The sequence below is a fragment of the Panthera pardus genome, unplaced genomic scaffold, assembly GCF_024362965.1.
Source record: "Panthera pardus isolate Hobbes unplaced genomic scaffold, ASM2436296v1 HiC_scaffold_8, whole genome shotgun sequence".
In the NCBI taxonomy this organism is placed as follows: domain Eukaryota; kingdom Metazoa; phylum Chordata; class Mammalia; order Carnivora; family Felidae; genus Panthera; species Panthera pardus.
In genome coordinates, this window is record NW_026527013.1 from 118841371 (window position 1) to 118864416 (window position 23046).

Sequence of the window (23046 nt, forward strand, 5' to 3'; positions counted from 1 at the left end):
TACTTAATGAATATAAGGCAATAAGTAAAATTGTGGGTAAATGTAAACGGCTGACATAATTAACCCATTTCTAGTGTGCTGGCATTGATGAATTTTAGGTCACTTTCAAGGAAATGCATCTGTCCATCAAACAAAGTTAAGGAAAATTTTTAATTATTTGAGTTACTAAAGCTTTAAATACCACGAAAACAGGCCAAGGAAAGGCTTATTTTAGCTAATATTTTTCAAGACCGAGTAATTCAAGTCTCTCCTACAAAAGTCAATGCCATAAAACACTTTTTAAACTTTTTTTTAATTTTTATTTATTTTTGAGAGAGACAGAAAAAGAGAGAGGGTGAGAGAGTAAGCGGGGGAGGGGCAGAGAAAGGGAGACAGGATCTGAAGAAGGCCCTCTGTACATAGAGCCCAGTGCAGAGCTGGAACCCATGAACTGCAAGCTCATGGCTTGAGCTGAAGTCAGATGCTTAACTGACAGAGCCACCCAGGTGCCACTAAATTCTTTTTTTTTTTTTAAGTAATTTCTATGCCCGACGTGGGGCCATCAAGAGTCAAATGCTCTATCGACTGGGCCAGCCAGGCACCCCCGCCACAAAATGCTTTCACATTTTATAACAGAAGCCAGTCATGTAAAAAGAACTAAAAATCATAGTAGTACCATTCTTTAAAGGGAAGGACTCATGAAAATGAATTATCTCAACCATGTTAAATCAACCTATTTCCAAACATTAAGAAAATAAAATCTTCCTGAGGTAAGACTAAAATGTAAGAGTAAATGCCGCACACAATACTACTGTTTAATCGAACAGCTTGTGACAACTTGAAAAAAAGACCTCTTGGGATAGCCCTTCCCTCTCCACACATCATATACCCACGCAAATTCAGTTGTATGAAATTTGGTGAAAGCATTTACTTTTGGACAGAAATAGCAATGCTGCAGCCCAAAGGCAAGTAAATCTGCCAAGTTATAAACCTCTCTAAGAAAATGTTTTAATGAAATGCCAACAAATCCTTAACTATGATGGTGTTAGGTGCCAAAATAGAAATAAGTTTTGTTTTTGTGGTCCCTTTACCCTAAATTAGATACAGATCTGGTGGAAAAACAGTAGATGCCCAGTTCACTGTTTTAAAAACAAGAATGGTGTGTGTGTGAGACTTTCATTGAGGAATTGAGCAAGCAAGTCCAGGACTCTAACAGAAATCCCTTAATAGGTTTTGTGCTCACTACTCCGTGTTCTAAGAACACCTCAAACAAATTACTAAAACTTAACCCAGCCAAATAGAGTATAAAATTTGGGTTCCCGGTAGGGAAACACATACACACCAGTTCAATTATTTAATTTTGACATTAATCCCTAACTGGAGCAATCCGGTGTAGCAAATCAATGAGGCTTGCCGGCTCAGACAGCCTTGGGCTAAGCACAAGTGCCACCTCAGAGTCACTTCAACTCAAGGTCTCTGGGCAACTCTACAGACAGATTAGGCAATCAGTGAGTTTCTTCTTCAATTATTCAAGCACAGTTAAGTGCTGTTAATTACGCCCTTGGAACACACTGAACAGTATTTGGTCATTAGTCACAAACAATAGTTTTTAATTTGCTTTATGTCTAGCATTCATTATACACGAGAGCTGATCAAATTGGAACTCACCTTACAGTAGCAGACCCTCTCCAAAAACAAACAAACAGAGCATGTATCCAAAATGGTGTGACGAAACAACATTTGACTATTAAAGGATTACAACTTTCATACAGATGTGATTTACACAAGATAGAGAAATAGATTAAGGCATCATATCTGAGGCCAGTGTCATGGGCTAACTTCCGTAACAGCCTAGTTAGCTTTACTTTGATAACCACAGATAAACGAAGGCATGGCGTTAGACATACGGGGAGTCAATTTATAGGTGAGTCAGTTCAATGAACGCTGAATACAATTACCTGCCAAGTCCTGGTGATACAAAGATAAATGTTCCACAAACCTACCAAGCTTGTTCATACCTCAGAGCCCTTCTAGCAGCTTCCTCCGCTGAAATACCCTTCCCCCAGACTTGTGCCTTCAAGTCTCTGCCTAACTGCCACTTCCCCAGCGAAGGCATCCTGTCCACTCTATGTAAAAAGACCTTCCCCTTAAGTCTGTGTCATTAACTGTTTACTCTGCCTTTTTTTTTCTTCATAGGACTTATCATTAAAATTATTTTTGTTCGTTTACTCTCTCTAGTCCTACTAACTCATAAGCTCCATGTGATAAAAGACTTTTCATATTTTCAAAGCACTAACTCCAGCACCTAGACTATACCCACCACATAAAAGTACTCAATAAATGTTTGTTGCATGAAATGAAGAGTGAAGCATGTCCCTTGCAATCAAGGTACTGTCAGCATAACAAAAAGAGTGTATAATCAGAAAACAGTATATAATCTTGCAGGAATTGTATAATAATTTTAAGTACATTTCACTGAAAAAAAACACAAGACCTTCAGTTTTTTTAAACCCTCATTTTTAGAGTTCCTTTCTTTCCCTAAAAGTTCTAGGCTACCCCTAATATCAAGTGAACTTTTTTTTTTTAATTTTTATTTATTTTGAGGGAGAGAGAGAGACAGAGTGCGAGCAGGGGAGGGGCAGAGAGAGAGGGAGATACAGAATCTGAAGAAGGCTCCAGGCTCCAAGCCGACAGCACAGAGCCCGATGTGGGGCTCGAACTTGTGAACCACGAGATCATGACCTGAGCTGAAGTTAGACGCTTAACCAACTGAGCCTAATATCAAGTGAACTTTGGATTTGTTAACAGTATAACAAAAACTGAAACTAAAGGTGATAAGAGAATTGTATGAACTAACAGATTTCCTTTTTTCTTTGCTTAAAGAATAGTCACTAACGAACTGTAAAATCTAATTCCAAATTCCACTAGTTCGTTCCCGTGGATGTAACTGGGAATCAATCACCTATGAGGTTTGTAGTTAACCTTTAACATAAACTTTCCATTTCCAGAACTAAAACTTCTTCTGTTGCCCCAGAATCAACTGTCTAAATCGAATCTGGTATTATTCTTTCTCTATATATCCATACAGGTAAAAGTCAAAGTATTAATAGCCACCCCAGAAAGGACAAAGACAGTATTTCTTTACAATGCCCGACATGTTGCTATGATCAAACTGTTAGTGAAGAGTTCCCTTTCTGGTTGCTAAGTACTGAGAAGACTGCTGTGCTACATTATTTTGCACTGTGTAACTATTTATACATCATTTTTTATTAGTATATTTTCCTAAATCCTAAACTTCTAATGCAAGAACTTCCTCTTTAAGTTGTTCTGAATTACTATTCTACTTCTTTTATCCTACCCCCAGCCCTGTGATCATAATCACACTTCCCAATGGCATCTAATATTACAATATAACATTTTGAACACAGTAATTACTTAATATCTTACTGATGTTACAATGCAAGGCAGATACTTGAACTTCAGAGAGAGGTCAATGATCTGGAGATAAATAAGCTGGAGTACAGCCTGGGAGTGAGGAAACAACTGCAGGAAAGCTCAAAATATTTGACATTAATCTTGAAATTAAAAAACTAGAAACCAGAAGATCTTTAATGCAATCCATCATACTTTATTTTATTACATGCTCGCCAGGAGATATACACTGGAGATAGAAAGTGGAGAAAGACATCTGCCCTCTTCAGAGTCTAGCAGTGGAAGAAACAGGCACAAACAAGAATCACACCATGGTCCTTGGAGCGGCAAAGATACTATACTATGGGGACACAGAAGAAGGGCATGGAAAATAGCTTCACTGCCTTCGGTTATAATCTTGTCAACTCCATCTCCTTAAACCTCTGAACAGATCCTAGCCTAGTCACATTCAAACATGTTAGGGATGTGTCAAAATATTACTCTACTTTCTCTTTTTCTGGACATTTATTTGATTAAACAAAACATTGGATCCACATGAAAGACATGAAAGACCCAAAAAACCCTGGTTCTATCCCAACTTATCAGCAGAACAAAAGACTCCTGAGAAGCCAGTTAATAAACATTTCGGGATGGGGTGAATACAATAGACTGTTCTGATCTCTGCAGAGGTCCCCAGATTTGAGAATAATGTCCTCTCAACCACTGCTTCTCAAACGGGAACAGAATTGTTAGGCCTCTTCCAGGTTAGAAGCCAATCTCTGTGAGTCAGAAAAGAAGGCAATTCTCCCTTCACCTCCCCACCAAAGGTTTTACTACACGGCAGGGCTAGTTAGTTAGCAAGACAGAAGAGAGAGGACCAGCCACTAGGTAAAATTGTTAGAAATGGTGTTAACAGTAGGCCACTGCTTTGAAAAAGAGAAGGCCACCACAGGGTGGGACTAAAGGAAGAAAAGGTCTAACAGAGTGTGGGAAGATCCTCAGATTGAGTTGGGAGAGAAGATTCTAGTCTAGATTGGCTATCAAGCTAGAGAACTCTGGGCAAACCACTTAACCTCATTGCGATCTCAATTTCCCATCTGTAAAATAACAAAGTCAAATTAAGTTATTACTGAAGTCCCTTCTACTAATAAAAATTCTAAGAGCACAAATGACACTTAAAAGCTATACATACTATTTAATATTTAACTCCAGCAAGTCCATGAAAACACCGTAAGATTTACTGAAGTTTTACCAACTTACTTTTCCAGATCTTAAGAAATATAGGTATCTCATATCAGCCCACCAGGGTGGCTACTTCAGTAGCATTTAGGCAAACATTCTCCTTTGTACTCAGGAATACAGAGATACAAGTCGGACCAGTTTGCAGCAAACAAAACTCTTTTCTGGACTGGCTTAATAATAAACTTCATTTTAGCGTCTTAGCTTTGGCATTAAAGTTGGCCTTTATGCTAACTGTGGTACTATCATTCTCCTTCAGAAAGGGTTTATGACACTTAAGACTATGTAAGCACAGGTGGCACACTGATCGATCCATTAGGCAACAAACAGTTCTACATAAGAATGGAAATATCAACTATATTGGCTCCATCAGTTATTTACTGCTACATAACACTCCAAACTTAGTGGGTTTATTTGCTCACAATTCTGTAGATGAGCAATTTGGACAACTGTAGCTGGGCAGTTCATTTGCCTGAGCTCAGTAATACAGCTGCAGTCATCTGGGAAGGTGACTCTGGCTGGCTGGTCAAGATGGCCTCACTCGTACGCTTGGTGGTTAGTGCCTGTCTCTAGGAGGCTAATCCAGGCTTCTCTATGTGACAGCAGAAAAGTCCCCATGAGCAAGACAGGGCCAAGTGCTTTTCAAGTCTATCCCTGTGTAACATTTGCTAACATACCACTGGCCAAAGCAAGTCAGATAGCTCAACTCAGAGTCAATGAGTTAATGGATACACGGAGTGGATTCAGAGATGTGAGTCATTAAAGGTCATTACTGTAACAACGTACCACACTAGCTGTTAGCTATTTTTTAACACTGTAAGGAGATGATGATTTTATAAAGGACAACTTTCCATTTAGCAATCTTTATTTTCCTCCTCAGATTACGTTAGAATTTTACAGAAAATAATAAAAAAAAAAATCTAGTCTTGGTCTTGAGCAAATGACTGGTTTCTTCAGTCCAGCCTTTCTAGAAAGTCTCCAGCTAGAAACAAGTCTTCAACTAATTACATATATACGTGTATATTTATGCACACATATGTATGTGTGTGTGCATGCATGTATGTGTATGGTATCTGATTACACAGTAATTTTGGAAAATTTGGAAATTATGGAAAATCATAATACCTATAATCCTACCATCCCAAAATACCCAGATCCCCACTATTAATATTTGATATAATAATATGCTTTTAGAATCTTACTACTGAGAATCCTTGTCCTCTGAGATGATCATATGATTTTTAAGTATGTTAATGTGGTGAAATATATTTATAGATTTTCTAACATTAAGTCATTTGTGTACATATGAGATAAAACAAACCTGGTTGTAGTGTTTAATCTCTTTTACGCATGGTTGGATTTAGTTTGCTAATATACTTTTTAAAAATGTCTACTTCTGTATTCATGACTGATATAGACCTAAAATTTTTCTCTCTCATTTCTCTCTCTTTCTGGTTGAAGTATCAGAGTTACACGGGTCTCCAGAATGAGTTGAGCAGTGTTTCCTCTTTTTCTATTGTCTGGAAAAGTTCATAGAAAAACGGAGATGATCTGCCCCTTGAAATTCTGGTAACATTCACCTGTAAAAAATCATCTGGGCCTAAAGTTCCCCTTGCAAAATGATTTTTTCTTTTTTACCATTTCCTCAACTTCTTTAACAGTTAAAAGAAGATTCAAGCTAGTTACTTCTTGAATCTGTTCTGAAAAGTTAAATTTTCTAGGAACAGCTCTAGCCCAACCCATAGCAGTTTGGACCAAAAATTCACAACTCTTCAAGGTTGTGACATCCTTTTGTCTGAACTTAGAACAAGCAATGTTTTTTGAGCATACGGAATAACAGAAGTGATTTTGTTTTGTTTTTGTTTTCAGTGAGGAAATGGAGACTCCCATAACAGGTCTAAAAATATGTGGATATGTCTTGGGTACCAGAAAATTGTAATTGCTTCTTCTGACAAACAGAAATAGGTGTGCATAGATTTTAGCTGCCACTTACCACCAGAAACAGGGGCATCCATGAAAACTGCTCCCATTTTCTCAACTTCTTTGGCCAATTCTTTTGAAACTGCAGGATCAATAGTACTGGAGTCTATTAATAGTGAGCCCTTCTTCACTTTTCTAAGTAAATAGATAAAAGTAATAGTTTAATTATAGGTTTATGGTTTTAAAAATATAGCTTGCAATTCTGCATAAACATTTCATGCAACCACCTACAGAATTAAAATCTACTAAAAGTTGCCAGATATCAAGGAGGTCTTTGGTTTAATATTAAAAACATTATTAGAACTGGTTAAAAATCTCAAATTCATTTTCAGATCAATTAAAGTTCAAAGTAAACCCAAACTCTTTCAAACAAACCCAAATAATCTAATAAACTACATGTTATAAATTCTGGTTTTAGGTGAAATACACAATACCATAATAATATAGGTAAGCAATTTAAAACACCTGTTAACTTTAAAAGGTCTATTTGGTAAGATTTAAATTTTTGTTTGTAAAATAGCTGGGCTCTTTAAAAAGTATTTTATTTGTCTTTAATAAGCCATGTTGCCAATTTCACATATCCATGTCCTTTCCACTAGGTAGACTAAACACAACATTGAAATTCAGCCATTTGCTCGAGGGTGGCATATTCGTTAATAATTACAGCTTTTTAAAGATAAAATAAAACATCAAAGAGGCAGAAAGGAAAATATAGGAATGAACCTAGAAATCTCACAAATACAGTTTTTTTGCTCTTTATGGTAAATTTATATATATACATTGGCAAAGCGGGGAAACAGTCTTTTCCTCTATCATATTTTACATCAATACTAAATGGCATTCTTATAATAAGACAATTTTGTTTGTACTGTAAGTACAGATTGTATCTATCTACATGGTTCCCTTATAATCTATGTCTATCTTCACTGGCTAGGAAACTGACCTAAATTGTAAATTTTTTTTAATTGTAATTTATTTAAAGAGCTATGGCTTACCTTTAATTCAAACTTCCCAAAGTCCTTACTACAGATCAACTAATCCAGATGACACGTAATCATAATTATGATTAGAAAATTAGAAATGAATAAATATAAATACTGAAGAAGAAAATAGAAAATCATTGCTAAAAAACTATTAAAAGAAAGAAAAATCTTTTTATAGAAAAAATAGCATACAAAATGTGATGAACAACCATTTTAAACATATGAATTGATCTGGTCCAAATGCAATGGTATATTCCATAGAAAAGAAATAGCATGCTCTATTACAGGTCACTATAAGTATGTGGAGCTTCACTTGATATAACCTAAAACATAAGAATTATGTTTACCAATAATTAATTTTAATTATGTGATATTAACATTCCTTAGATCTTAAATATATTTTCTTTAATTTGACAGAGAGAGAGAGAGAGAGAGAATGCAAGCAGGGCAGAGGGACAGAGGAAGAGAGAGTGAGAGCCCCAAGTAGGTTTCACACTCAGCACAGAGCCTGATGCAAGGCTTGATTCCAGGACCCTGAGATCATGACTTGAGCTGAAATCAAGAGTCGGATGCTCAACTGACTGAGCCACCCAGGTGCCCCAAGGGTCTTAAATCTTGAAGCAAATGGGAAAGTGTCTCAAAAATTACATATGCACTGAGTGTGGGGAAATAACCCTGACCCAGAGGAAAATAAAGAACCACCCATAAAAAGCAAATTATAGTCCAATGTAAAGCCGCAATATATGAAAGCACTCCCTAGACAAAACTGCTCTGCTAGCTGGCCACCATATTCCTTAGCAAAGAATATTAATAAACGGTCACCACACAAAAGTTTAGTAACTTTTCCTGAAGAGGCAAATAAGCAGGCAATTAAGCAGGGCCATAACTGGAACAGACTAGATAATGAGACCACTAAGTCACCTCAGGACCACACACACCATGGGCCTCAAGGCTCTGTCCAAAATGAGCGTCTTTCAACCTTCCCTGAAATCTAAACATTTATCTTATCAGTTTTCTGTCTAATAGCCAAGTGTCTTTTGCTTGCAAGTTACAATTCAATTTCCAAAAACCTCAAATTTCACATATTACAGTTTCATGAAATTAAACACTTTCTTTTAGCCCTATGTATGTCTACAGGACCTACCAGTTTGTTCTCTCCTTGCTGAAATTCAACATCAAAACAAGTTAGAAACAGGAACCATAGAGACCAGCAAATTAAATAGGAAATTCAACCACTGTCATTCTAACACAACCACAAGGATTTGGCAATAGGCAGAAATTAACCAAAAGGTTCTCAAAGCCAGAGAAGCTAAGCACTGGCTAGAAAACTCTGACCCAAATTATATTTTATTTAAAGAGCTACTGCTAACCTTTAATTCCAACTTCTCAAAGTTCTTACTACAGATGTACTAACCCAGAGGACATACAATAACTTTTTATAATATAATAAAATGTTAAATAATAGTGTTCTTTCCAATGTTTGGTTTTATTTTTCATAGAAACCTTTTCCTGAATTTCTATAAACCATAAGAAAATTATGCTTGTAACATTTGTACAGTTTAAAATGCAAGCTTTAAAAGTCTCTTAAACATGTTAGCAATGAAAGCATATGTTTAATCCAAGAGTTAAGGAAAGAAACAGAAGCAAAAAAAAAAATTATTCCCAAAAGTCACATTCTTGCTTTCAGTGAAAAAAGAAACCCTTTACAATGAGAGAGAAACCACACCATTCACTTTTCAGAAACAAGAAAACAGTATAGAAAGTTTTAACGGACATCATTGTAATTTCCTAAAGTGTTAACAAATATGAAATTCATGAACTACGATAACAAGAAAATTTCCACAGTTGAGAGATACATACTTGAGAATTCCATTTGCTCCCGAATAAGCTTCTATTGCATTGATACTGGTGGGCAACATCGTAATAATTCTGTCAGCTTTTTCAGCTACATCTGCTGGGCAAGACACTACCTTTAAAAAAAATTACAAAGGCACATTATTTAACTTAAAACGGAGGCAGTTTCAAGAGCCCAAGTAGCATTCACTTTTTATGCATGCTGACAACAGTGACAGTGAATAAAACTAATTTATTTCCAAATGACAAAAAAAAAAAAAAGCTTACTGCCTAAAATAGAGAAGCTATTCGTTACACACATATAGATGCAGTTTCTATGGAATCAAATCTACTGTTTATTTTAAAAAGTGTGAAGTGAGTTGAGGGGGAAAGGGCAAAACCCAACAGTCCTGGGAACAGACGTACTTCTCATGGATTCCTCCAACTTGGATTCTCAAACAGCATACTTTTTGGTAGATGCTTTGACTACGAAAAACATCCTAGTGCAACGGGGATGGTAGCTAAAGTATAGGCTTCACCGGTGATTTCATAGGCAGCAAAATCCCCCAGTAAAATTTCAAGTCCCGTTTACCACCATTCTCTAGTCTCCATTTTCAAGGGGGGGAAAAAATGAAGCCTGTACAGAAAAGAAAAGGTCAGGACAAGGACACGAGCACTTAACTGTACCAGCTGTAAGTACCATCATAAAGGCTGAGCGTCCAAGCTACCAGGACACATGTGGAAACTACAGACACAAGACATACAAACGGGCATCAAGGTCCGCTCTCTCACTCCCGCCCTCATTTCTGCCTTATGATGACTACAAACATACCGTAAAGGAAGGTGACCGTCCATCCTCTGTACGTGTGCATGCACGCACAGATGTACATGCCCTCACCCACGTTCCCCCAAACCCTTGCACTCTCTCCCATGTGCACCCTGATACGCCTCGCCAGCCAGCTGGCAACCGAAGAGGTCAGAAGAGACTGGGAGTTCACTTCTTGAGTCAAACTCTCCTTTAACAGGAAGAATCCACCACCCCAATTGTGACAAAAGCTCCTCTAAAGGTTTTTCTCTCTTTAAAAAAAGACAAACGGCTACCAGGGGGATAACTGCAGATTTCTCTGTAGAATGGTGTACATATGTATTAAAAATGGACATATTTTCTGCTAGGAAACGTGAAGGAAACGTAAGCATCCTGGAAATGGGAATGCCTCTGTTTTGCGTATGGCAGAATTATACCTAATGCTTTCTTTTTGTCTTTGATGTGCAGTTGATGAGAGGGAAAGAATGGGAAGGCAGTGTGTGATTTCAATATTGTGAGATAGAAGTGACCACAATCCAATTTTCCCTAGAAGACTATTAGCTCCTAAATCAAATTCTAGATGCAGTTTTAACATAATTTCCTAAGTCCTATTTTAAAATTGCAGGCGGTCAAGTATCCTAACATTCTGTATATTAATATCAAATGATAACATAAAATATCTCACACCCCAAGACAAAAAAACAGATATTCTCTCTCTTCCAGTGTTTCATTCTAAAGGCAATATGGCATTTTAGAGTCTACAGTGCAGCACATTCAACATGTACATTTTGATACCTCATCAGGATTTGCCCTAAAAGTTCTGAAAGAAAAAATTTTTTCCACGCAATTACGAAGAAATACTCCAGTTACGTAAAAACCTTTCCTACGCCCAAATGCTGAGATTCAAAAGAAGGAGACTCTTTGCTGGCAAACGGTTCAAGTGTACTCAAGAAAAACAGCTCAGGAAGATGAGTATAAAAAAAGGAAAAGCTATAGGAGTCCTATTTCTCTACTCCTGGACTGCATCAAAAAGACGGGTTCCACAGACAGCCTCCTCTGTTCATCCCTCCTTAAATGAAGTAATACAAACAGTGCAAGACGATGGCATACCTTTCAGTGGCCTTTCCTTCCATGATCAGCTCCAACTCTCTTGATCTTTCAGGGACTGCGGTAAGCCCTGAGGTCTAAGAGTCAATTTCAGACTCTCCCTTAGGAATTCGGTGAGTCTCTTCCATTGAAGGAAAGTCGATTTCACCTAGACAACTCCTTGAGAGGTGCCCTCAGGGACACCAACAATTAGTTCACAGATCTAAATGTACTTCACACCTCCAAGCTTCTCATACCCATGAACTGGCAGTGCCTATTCATGCAACTGCCAAGTGCATGGGGTGCCCAATCAGCCCCCTGCATCCCTAGCATCTGCTTCTTGGGATGCCTGGGTTGCCAGAGTACTGCTAACCCCTCAATTATATAGGAAAGTGGTGTCAAAGCTCACAGGTCCGGAAAAAACACACAATGATACTGATAGCTGGAATGTCACCACTGCACTGGCCACAACTGCTCCGTATCTAATGACTATCTACATTTGGTACATTATAACAGTCTCTAATTTGCACTACAGAAGGCGTGTTTATCAGACAGATAGACAGACATGTGTGTCCAGCTATTCAAATCATCTTGACTTCCACGTGATGTCTTCAAGCCTCTGAAATAATTGACAAAATTTGGCCATGACTCAAAAGCTGGGGGGCGGGCAGGGGGGACGACAAACCTTGTTGCCAGTCTGACACTAACCACAGAAGTCTTTAGGAGCCAAACTAATTAGAGTCCCTTCAATTACATTTACTAATTGAATGGATAAGCAAAGACAGCATGGATCACTGAAAGGAACACTAATTTGGGAAGCTAGAGACCCAAGTTTAAATTTTTTTTAATGTTTATTATTTATTTGAGAGAGAGAGAGAGAGGGCGACAGAGGGGCAGAGAAAAAGGGAGACACAGAATCCAAGGCAGACTCTAGGCCCTGAGCTGTCAGCACAGAGCCTGACAAGGGGCTTGAACCCACCACCCGTGAGACCATGACCTGAGCCGATGTTGGATGCTTAACCGACTGAGCCACCCAGGCACCCCAAGAGACCCAGGTTTAGTTGCAGCTCAGCCACTAAGCCAATGTGTGACTTTGTGCAGATAACTTAACCTCTCTGGCTTCAGTTTCTGAATCTACAAGAATAGTGATTTGGGTTCTCTTTAAGGGTTTCTATCCCAGAGTAGAAAGGAAACTTAGGCAAAGAAATTTTCACATTTAGTAACCTTAGGTTCTTGGAAGGTATAGCCTCTGTGGGAGAGGTTGGATAGGCTGCATCTACAGTGGTCAGTACAAAGGTCCAGCATTATTAGCAAGATGTTTCTACACCTCCCTGTCTGACTCTGGACCATGGCTCTGCCCTGCCATAACCATGTAGACAGATCTCTTGCTAATTCCAACTGCCTCACTCTTAAATTATTATGAATTAGGATGTCTCTATTTTTCCATTATCTCAATTTTAAGTATAGGAGAGTTGTTCCCATGTGTATCACAATATCTTTAGTCTTTAAGAATTTTTGTCGCCTGGGAATGCAAGCTGGTGCAGCCACTCTGGAAAACAGTATGGAAATACCCTACAACCCAGCAATTACACTACTAGGTATTTATCCAAGGGATACAGGGGTGCTGTTTCGAAGGGACACATGCACCCCAGTGCTTATAGCAGCACTTTCGACAATAGCCAAAGTATGGAAAGAGCCCAAATATCCACTGATGGATGAATGGATAAAGATAACATGGTATATATATATTCAATGGAGTATTGCTTGGCAATCAAAAAGAATGAAATTTGCCATTTGCAACTACATGGATGGAACCGGAAGGTATTATGCTAAGTGAAATTAGTCAGAGAAAGACAAATGTCATATGACTTCACTCACATGAGGACTTTAAGAGACAAAACAGATGAACATAAGGGAAGGCAAACAAAAATAATATAAAAACACGGAGGGGGACAAAACAGAAGAGACTCTTAAATATGGAGAACAAACAGAGGGTTACTGGAGGGGTTGTGGGAGAGGGGATGGGTTAAATGGGTAAGGGGCATTAAGGAATCTACTCCTGAAATCATTGTTGCACTATATGCTAACTAATTTGGGTGTAAATTTAAAAAATAAATCAATTAATTAAATTTTTAAAAATGTTTTTTAAAAAAGAATTTTTGTCGCCTATTTCTCTGGATTTAGATTCATCTGTATGCCAGGACCCATCAATGGCATGTAATGGTATGTAATGCATAGAAGAAGGGATGAATTAAAGACAAAATCTGCTTTGCTGGGTTGGGGGAAGGAGGGAGGATGAAAGCATGTAGGCCCAGAGTAATCTAAAGGAACAGCACCTCCTTTTCACATAACCATCGGAAGCAGACAACCATTCACTCCACGTTTTTTAATCTTTCCAAATAGAAAAGCATACTGTTACTTCAAAATTACACTACATTTGAAAAACTGACAAAAACAGTTTGTGCCTACATCTTGAAACATTTGGTCAACCATGATGGAGCCCACTCAGCAAGAGGCTTTTAAAGTTCTCATTTAACAAGAACCGAGTGGATGCCAGCTTACATCCCAAGAGAATTACTTAACCAAACATGCTCGGCCTTACAACCCAGGAATAACAAGATGAAGTGTCCAAGTTTTTAAAGAGAAAACAAAAGAAGAGACCATCTAATTAAGCCTCGTTCATCCAGCAGAAAACGCACACAGAAATGATATAAGTCCCAAGCCTTTTGGCATAGATCAGCAGCATCTCCAAGGAAATTCCTAGACAACAAAAATGAAAATGAAGCACAAGTCGTATGCCCTTGATGCTACTGCTTAAAAAGAGAAATCAGTATCTTTTGCAAAATAAAAGTGGGATGGAAGGAACAGACCAGAATATATCCTTAACCTGGGATGCTGTCAACTCACTTTATCTCCTAGTTCGGTTTGAATTTTTTCCATCATTCTTTCATTTAAAAATATGTCTCTAGCTCTCTTCCAAAGCACTCTGGACTCAGTGATGACACCAAAATGGTAGAGATATAACAACCACCATAACGACAGCAAAGCCAGCACTTTCTATGTGTTAGGTTCTCCAGGACTAAAAAGGTAGTGTTATTATCCCCATTTTATAATATGAGGAAATTTAAGCAGAGAGAGGTTAAATAAATAATCTGTCCAAAGTCACACAGCCAGCATATAGTAGAGCCGAGATTTAAGCCCAGGCAAAGCTTAAACCCTCCAGGGTTTATATTTTTATATCACTGAATTCACAATTTATCAATTCATGATTTCTAACATACAAAAGCTTGATAACTACCATGGGTTACATTCTCATAAAAGATTCTAAAAGCTGAAATGATGCATCATTGTAGGTTAAACCTGAGTTTCCAACAGAAATAGGGATATGATAAAAGGATATTGAAAGAGGAATACCCACATTTTTATGGAAATGACCACAAATAACATATTTAACCAATTATAAATGCCCTTTCAAAATAGGTCAACCTTTTTTTATTTTATAATTTTTTTTTTAATGTTTATTCATTTTTGAGAGACAGAGAGAGACAGAGCGTGAGCGGGGAAGGGGCAGAGAGAGAGGGAGACACAGAATCCGAAGCAGGCTCCAGGCTCTGAACTGACAGCACAGAGCCCGACGTGGGGCTCAAACTCATGAACCGTGAGATCATGACCTGAGCCAAAGTCGGACGCTCTACCGACTGAGCCACCCAGGCGCCCCAAACTTTTTTTATTTTAATGAACTCTGTGCCCAACGTGGGGCTTGAACTCATGACCCCAAGATCAAGAGTCTCATGCTCTACCGACTGAGCCAGCCAGGCACCCCTAGAATAGGTTAACATTTAAAGGCACAAATACATTGATTAAATACCATCAAACATGTCAAAGATTTTTATCATGTCAAGTCTTTATTTCCTTCATAACCCATCTAGGGTTCCTTCATAACCCTTCTACCACTAGCTAAGGCTTGAAGCAGGATCAGAACATTCTAAAGCATTTCTTCAGCTGATACAGCAGGTGTCCATCTTGCACCTTGAGGAGAGGGGTGAGCCGCTGAGCAAAGCAGAGACAAGAGGCAGACAGAAAGGAATCTGATTACACCTGTGCCCAAATTCGACTGTGCCTCGGACCACTCGCCCAACTCTAGGTTACATCAAATGCCAAATCCCCACTTTTTGCTTTTTAAAAAAGAAAAAGCACTTCTTCGAGGAAATGTCCAAAGATCGTTAGAACCAGCTGGTTGCTTTTTGATCCAGATATCTCTATTTTGGGACTTTCTCTCCCTGCAAATTTCCCACTGAAAGCACAGTCAACATTAGAAACCAATTAGCCAGTCTGTGCAATCTTTGTGGGGGGTGGGACGGAGGGGGGGGGGGCGTGGGGAGGACTTGTTTTCTTTGGCTGCCATTTTATCAGCTTCACCTGACACAGCAATATTGGGAGAAAGGCAGGGGACACGTGTTCTCAAAACGGAAGCGTCAACACAAATAGGCTCTGAACCGTTGAACCATTAAACCTTCCGTTACACTGTTGTGCACGGCGGCAAGAAGTTTCAAGATTTTCACCTACATTTTTCCATCCCGTTCCAAATCTGGCCTTTGCTTTTTTAGCAGCAGAATGAAACCCATTTTTTCTTTTGCCCAACATTTTACAAATTTAAATATAGCTATGAAATAATAACACTGACACTTCAATATACCAGAACTTATTCGTTGATATTAACATTACCTTTCAAAGTAGTGCTCTTAGGAAATCACACTTGTTCAAAGGACACTGCCACCATTCAAAATGTTGTTTAGGCTGGCGGCACAAATCACTTACCAACAAATGTCTTCCTTTTATTATGGCATGGTATTTTCCTCTCAGGCCCAAAGCTTTCTTAGCCTTTATCTTTCTCCTTTCATTCACCGAAGTTTCACATTCTCCTACCGTCCACTGCTCTTACAATCAACACTCAGAGGACCTCACAGAGCCAAGGTCTTAGGGGAACCTGAGATGTGAGGGAGAGAAGATGCGGGAACAGAGCATTCTCTCTTTCGGGCTGTTTCCTCAGTGTGAACCATCCACAGAACTTTTCCCACCGTGTGCCGGGGGCAGGGATGGGAGCTACAGACAAGAGGCTGAGGCAAGTCTTCACTCTTCACTAATCTGGGAGGAGTAGCTGCCCAGAATCCATCTTCTTTCCTTCCTCACACCCACTTATATATCTCAAGGAAGAGGGTGGGGGAAAGGAAAATCCAATGACTAGTCTCTGTCCTAGAATCTTCTTGTTTCTATTTAGGGATCTGAGAGATCCTGTCTCTGTGACTTTCATTTCAGTCTATGCCATTTCTGTTTGGAGGTAAGCAAAGATTATCTACAATATTTTTATAGTTCCTGTGTGAAATGAAAGGACTCTTAATAGTTAATTATTCGTTCCTCATCAAAAACTGCTTCAGTACTTTATTAAAGTCCAAACACAATTTTAAAGAAACTCCCTTGTCATATTATTTAGTCTTGCCACCTGAGACGCACCTAATACCCTGCCACATCCAACTCAACCTGTTTCATTCTCCACAGCACTATGTGCACGGCTAGAGTAGGTATTCGACCTGCATGTGCTGCCCTAAGGTAGAAATCTCTGGAAACCTAAAATTGCTCTGTGCATAAGCATTACATTTCTTAGCATTTCCATCAAGTCTATCATCCAGAAGTGAGCTGTTTAATTTTATTTTTCCTCTCACTGTTTTCTGTATCTCTCAGGAAATTTTTAGTATTCTCCCAATTCTGGGATTACACTCAGCCCTTAGTTACCACTCTACAACTTGTACAAGAATTTCCTTCATATCTCAAAAAACAAAACTCCAAATTCATGTTACTAATACATGATCTCCCGTCACGTGAGTTATTGATAAACTTTAACAAATCTAAATAAGACCTGACCAGTGGATGCTATCATCTAACAGGATATATTCTAGTCCAAATATTCTTGAAACGATAGCCTAAAAACAAAACACTAGAGGTCTGTCCTAACTCAGCTCTGTAATCCATTAGGGCACACAGTGTTTCTAGGTTGTCTCCTGGCTTATGGCCAATAACATATTTATTCATAAAGTCCTGCCATAAAATATTTATGAAGTACATTCACATATATTCTCTCCTTTAAGCCTCATACTCTAATGACATAGGTTGTCCACATTCCCATTTTACAGATGAGGAAATCAGCGGAGGTGAACTAACTTGCCCCCACTAAGACAGCAGGGAAGTATCTAAGCTGGGATTCAAACTAGGTTTCCTATTCCTAAGCCTATTTTTTCTTTATTGCGAAGTTATTTATTTTGTTTAAGTTTAGTCTCAAGTTACCTAACATACAGTATTATCCTGGCTTCAGGAGTAGATTCCCATGATTCATCACTTGCATACAACATCAGTGTTCATCCCAAGTGCCCTCCTCAATGCCCATCCCCCATTTCCCCCTCCCCCCCCAAACCCCACCCCCATCAACCCTCAGTTTGTTCTCTGTATTTATGAGTGTCTCATGTTTTGCCTCCCCCTCTGTTTTTCTCTCATTTTTCCTTCCCTTCCTGTATGGTCATCTGTTAAGTTTCTCAAATTCCACATATAAGTGAAATCATATGATATCTTTCTCTGACTCATTTAGCTTTGCCTAATACCATCCAGTTCCATCCACGTTGTTGTAAATGACAAGATCTCATTCTTTTAAATCAATGACAAGTATTTCCATTGTGTATGTATATGTATATACACCACATCTTCTTTATCCATTCATCAGTTGATGGACATTTGGGCTTTTTCCATAATGTGGCTATTGATGATAACACCTAAGCCTATTCTTGTCCTAAGACAAATTGTGCCCTCAATAACATAGGAAGCTATTTCCACCAAACTATCTGGTTTCACAGCACAGTCCATAATGCTACTGAAAGAAAACTAACACATAGCCAAAGCAAGCCCCTTTGACCTAACCTGGGAACCACTCCAAGTCACCTGCCCAAGAATAGATCCCCCTCAATCTTTGTTGCACACTTCGATGTTGGATCAAAGTTAACAACAATATACATATACATATACATATACATATATATATATATATATATATATATATATATATAACAACAAATACATAATACGTATAAAATCAACAGTGAAATAGGTTTACAATTCCATTGGGTATACTCCTAAGTTGTCACTTATTGAAACATACATTTATTTTTAATTTTTATTTATTTTTTTAATGTTTATTTATTTTTGAGAGAGACAGAGTGCAAGTGGGGGAGGGGCAGAGAGAGCGGGAGACACAGAATCCCAAGCAGGCTCCAGGCTCTGAGCTGTCAGCACAGAGCCTGACGTGGGGCTCAAACCCACGAACCATGAGACCATGACCTGAGCCAAAGGTGGACGCCCAACCAAGCTATCCAGGCACCCCTATTTTTAAACATTAAAATCTAGAACAAATATAAAGAAAAGGCCTTACCTGTTCACCTGCATCTTGAAACTCTTTGCATGCATCAGGGAACACATCATAAATAATGAGTGGATAGCCATGTTTCATGAGATTTTTTGCCATTGGATTCCCCATGTTGCCCAGTCCAATGAATCCAACTGGAGTCTTAGATGCCATTGACCTAGAACACACTGATTTCAATAAATTACTTTCAACAGAGGCAGTGACATTTTTTTATTGTAAACATTCATTCCATATCAGAAAGTCAATTGTTGTTTTTATTTTGTTTTAATGTTTTTTTATTTTTTTAAGGTTTATTTATTTTTGAAAGAGAGAGAGGGGGGCAGAGTGAGAGCTGGAGATGGGCAGAGGGAGAGACATAGAACCAAAGCAGGCTCCCAGGCTCTGAGCTGTTAGCACAGAGCCTGACACAGGGCTTGAACTCACGAACTGTGAGATCATCACCTGAGCCGAAGTCAGATGCTTAACCGACTGAGCCAACCGCCCCTATATGTTTTCTATTAAAAAAATTTTTTTTGTTAAATGCTAGTTTTAAACTAATGATCTAATCACATTTAAAGACATCAACCATGGGGGCCGCCTGGGTGGCTCAGTCAGTTAAGTATCTGACTCTTGATCTCCGTTCAGGTCGTGATCTCATGGTTTGAGAGTTTGAGCCCCACAAGGGGCTCTGCACTGATAATGTGGAGCTTGCTTGGGATTCTCTCTCTCTCTCCTTCTCTCTCTGCCCCTCCCCTGCTTCCTCTCTCTCTCAAAATAAATAAATAAACTTTAAAAAATAAAGATATCAACCATGTACGGACACACTTCTTATTTAGTTCTGCAGGAAACAACTACATAGTTTCAAGCACTCTCTCCTGCTTTCTACCTCTATAACATCCCTTTATCATTTTTAACAATAAATTTTAAAAGGTTATCATTTCTAAAATGTTAAGTACTTTAACTATTACATGAAGTATTCTAGATTCCCCATATCTATATTATCTCCTTTAAATGTGTATGAAACACTGAAGATATTCAATAAAACATCTATCTTGGACAAGGTCCAAGAATGGAAAAGTTTTTTACCTTCCTACACCCACATTGATGGAAACCACCCCCTCCAATGGTATTTTAAGAATCTTAGTAAAATGTTAAACCCAGGAGAATGTATTTCAACTAAGTCACCAGTTTATGAATTGGGTTCCAGGAAAAAAGACAGGGATGCTTCCATGGGCCTTAAATGGCAAGGGTAACAGTTTCAGTGGCTGGGGTTAACAACTCCATGCACTTTCAGAAGAGTGGCATTTCCATTTATAGGAAAAAAAAATTGTTTTTAAAGAGCTGCATGCAAGTTTTGTTTCAGTTGATTTTTTTTTCACAAAAGGCCTTTTGAAACCATACTGGGGCACACAATTCAAAGTAATGCCTTTTGAAAGAGAGAGCAAAGGGACTTTGCATTGCCATGAAAATAACCTTAGACACTCTTTCTTCATTTCTAGATTTAGGACTCCACTCAACAAATATTTACCGCATGAAATACTATGATAGAGTTCAAAGATAGAAGCGAGACACATACAGTCCTTGCCCTCAAAAAGCTCCCAGACTACTGAGAGAAGAAATAACTCCACTCGCCCTTTCCCTGGTCATTCCCAGCTTTATTTCTGCTGTCTCCCAAAAACTCCCATGATAAAACTGTGTAGCGTACCAACTAATCACTGTCACCCTTTCAGTTCCAGGTCCTCTCAACTGATGAATCCCTGCTCTTCCTTCAATTTAATCTAAATGCAATTAGCCTGACTGAAAGCAAATTATTTGAAGTCCTAAAGCTTAAGAAATAGAGGTCTTCCAGGGCACCTAGCTGGGTCAGCTGGTGGAGAGTGTGACTCTGGATCTGGATCTTGTGAGTTCAAGCCCCACATTGTAGAGATTACTTAAAAATAAAATCTTTAACAAAAAGAAAAGAAAAAGAAATAGAGGTCTTCTTGGGTTAGAAGCTTATTTAATTCCTACACTTGATGATTGACTCTAACATTTCCATTAAATATGGGCATTATTCTTGTGCAACATCACCTTAGCAGTGCTAAGTTTAACACTGTGGGTATAATAGGGGTCCTGTGTCTGACTTTCTGGTTCACCAGGGGTTCAATGACAGAGAAATGACACCTAATTGAAATTTTATTTTGATATTAAATAGATGAGAAGTATACTTTGTATGAGAACTCTAACACTGATAACTAATAATGCTAATAACTATTGTGCCAGACAATGGTATTAAGCTTAGAAAGGTGTAATTTAACTAAAAACATTAGAAATTAGGAAGACTGTGATTTGTAGACAGTCCATTTAACAGGCACCTCACTCTAGGTCAAACAATAAGTATGGCAGAACCACAATTCATTCACACACTCAACAAATATGAAGCAACTCTCCGATGAACCATGCCAGATGCCACAGGAGACACAATGACATACAGTCCTTGCTTTCAACAAGCTTAAAATCCAAAAGGAAATAAACTACGTACATGAACACTAATACAAGAAAGTCAAGGATGAAGTATAAAAAACAGTGCTGACATAATGGAGAATTCATCTGGTTGGCACTTAAAGACAGCAGTTGACCTGAGTATTTTAGGATTTCAAATGGAAAGGAGAGTAGGAAGGAAGGGAACTCCATATAAAAAAGGAACATGAGTATATGCAAGGAAATAGGAAAGCCAAGAAAAAAAATTAGTAACAGTAAACATGAATATTCTTGGCAATTTGATTCCTTTCCAGATACTAAGCACTTTATAAATAGCACTGTCATCATATCTTATCATTATGCCTTTCAGTTGAAAGCCGTGACACTTAGTGAATTTAAATAAAATGCCCAAGACCTTACTAAACTGCAATGCCAAGACTCAAATCCAGTCAAGTCTCACTCTAAGTTCTTCACTTTTAACCACTGTATGACACTGCCCTCCATTCTTCCTAGAGGATGCACAAAGAAACAAAACAACAAAAATTAAGATTGAAACAAACAATGCAACCATCATGTGGAAGGCTGGGAAGCATGCTAAACAATCTGACTATATTTTGTAAGCAAGAAGCAGTGCCACAGGCAGCAATCTCTTTGACACTGTCGGCCTTAGCAACATTTTTCTAGATATGTCTCCTCAAGGGTAACAATAGCAAAAATAAACTATTGGGACTAATACAAAGACTACCATAAATATAATAGTAATACTACTATAGGTCTGTCTTTGTCCGTTTGAGCTGCTATAACAAATATACCATAGACTGAATGGCTTAAACAACTAACATTTACTTCTCACAGTTCTGGAAGCCAGAACATCCAAGATCAATGTGGCAACAGATCCAGTGTCTGGAGAGAGCCCACTTCCTGGCTTGTATATGGCCATCTTCTTATATCCTCAAATGGTACAGAGCATAGAGTGAGAGGATGAGCTCTATTGCCTCTAAGGATACTAATCCCATTCGTTAGGTCTCCACCCTTAGAACCGAATTACTTCCCAAAGGTCCCAAATCCTAATACCATCACATGGGGGATTAGGATTTCAACATATAAGGGGGGGGGGGGGGGGGGCAAACATTGAGTTCATAAATAAGGTCAGAGTTAATAAAAGATGGTGGCCATAGAAAAGACAGAAATGAGAAATATTTCAAGATGTTTCAAAGAAGTAAAAGGACACAGCAGTAGATTGGATTATGGACTAAAATAAGGAAAAGATCAAAGGTGACAGCAAGAAAATAATGCTATCAGTAACCTAAGTGGAGAAATCGAAAAAGGACCATCTCCATTTTAATTAAAGTAACTGTGAACTGTCAATGAGCTGAAAGATGTCCCACAGACTTAGAAATATTATAACTAATTATAATCATCTCAGAGATAGAATGAGAAAGAGACATATTTGGTAACAATCTGCTTTAAGGTGAGAACTGAAATCATGGCAGTTGATAAAACTGCCAAATGAGAGTAGAGTTAAAGAGACTGAAGAACAGGGGAGCCTGCATGGCTCAGTTGGTTAAGCGTGTGACTCTTGGTTTCAGCTCAGGTCATGATCTCATGGTCATGAGATCGAGCCCCATGTCAGGGCTCTGAGCTCACAGTGTGGAGCCTGCCTGGGATGTGTATATATACGTGTGTATATGTATGTATGTGTGTGTGTGTACATACATATATATATATATATATATATATATATATATATATATGAATGTCAACATTTAGAAGTCAAAAAGAAACCAACCCTGAACTGACAAAGATATTAAAATTAGAGGACAAGA

At 38.3% G+C, this 23046-nt stretch overlaps 1 protein-coding gene and 1 non-coding gene across 2 annotated transcripts in view; both read right to left on the reverse strand.

Annotated features, from left to right (window-relative positions):
• The window catches only part of HIBADH (3-hydroxyisobutyrate dehydrogenase), a 109681-nt gene that overhangs the window by 78435 nt on the left and 8200 nt on the right, over nucleotides 1-23046 (reverse strand). The window contains exons 2-4 of the mRNA XM_019443677.2: nucleotides 18788-18948; nucleotides 9453-9562; nucleotides 6623-6744 (exon numbers count right to left, since the gene is read on the reverse strand). Coding sequence (XP_019299222.1) covers nucleotides 6623-6744; nucleotides 9453-9562; nucleotides 18788-18948 — 393 coding nt within the window. The remainder of the gene's footprint in view (nucleotides 1-6622; nucleotides 6745-9452; nucleotides 9563-18787; nucleotides 18949-23046) is intronic.
• Nucleotides 15062-15134, reverse strand: TRNAK-CUU (transfer RNA lysine (anticodon CUU)). The gene has a single exon. It is a non-coding gene; the product is annotated as a tRNA-Lys (tRNA).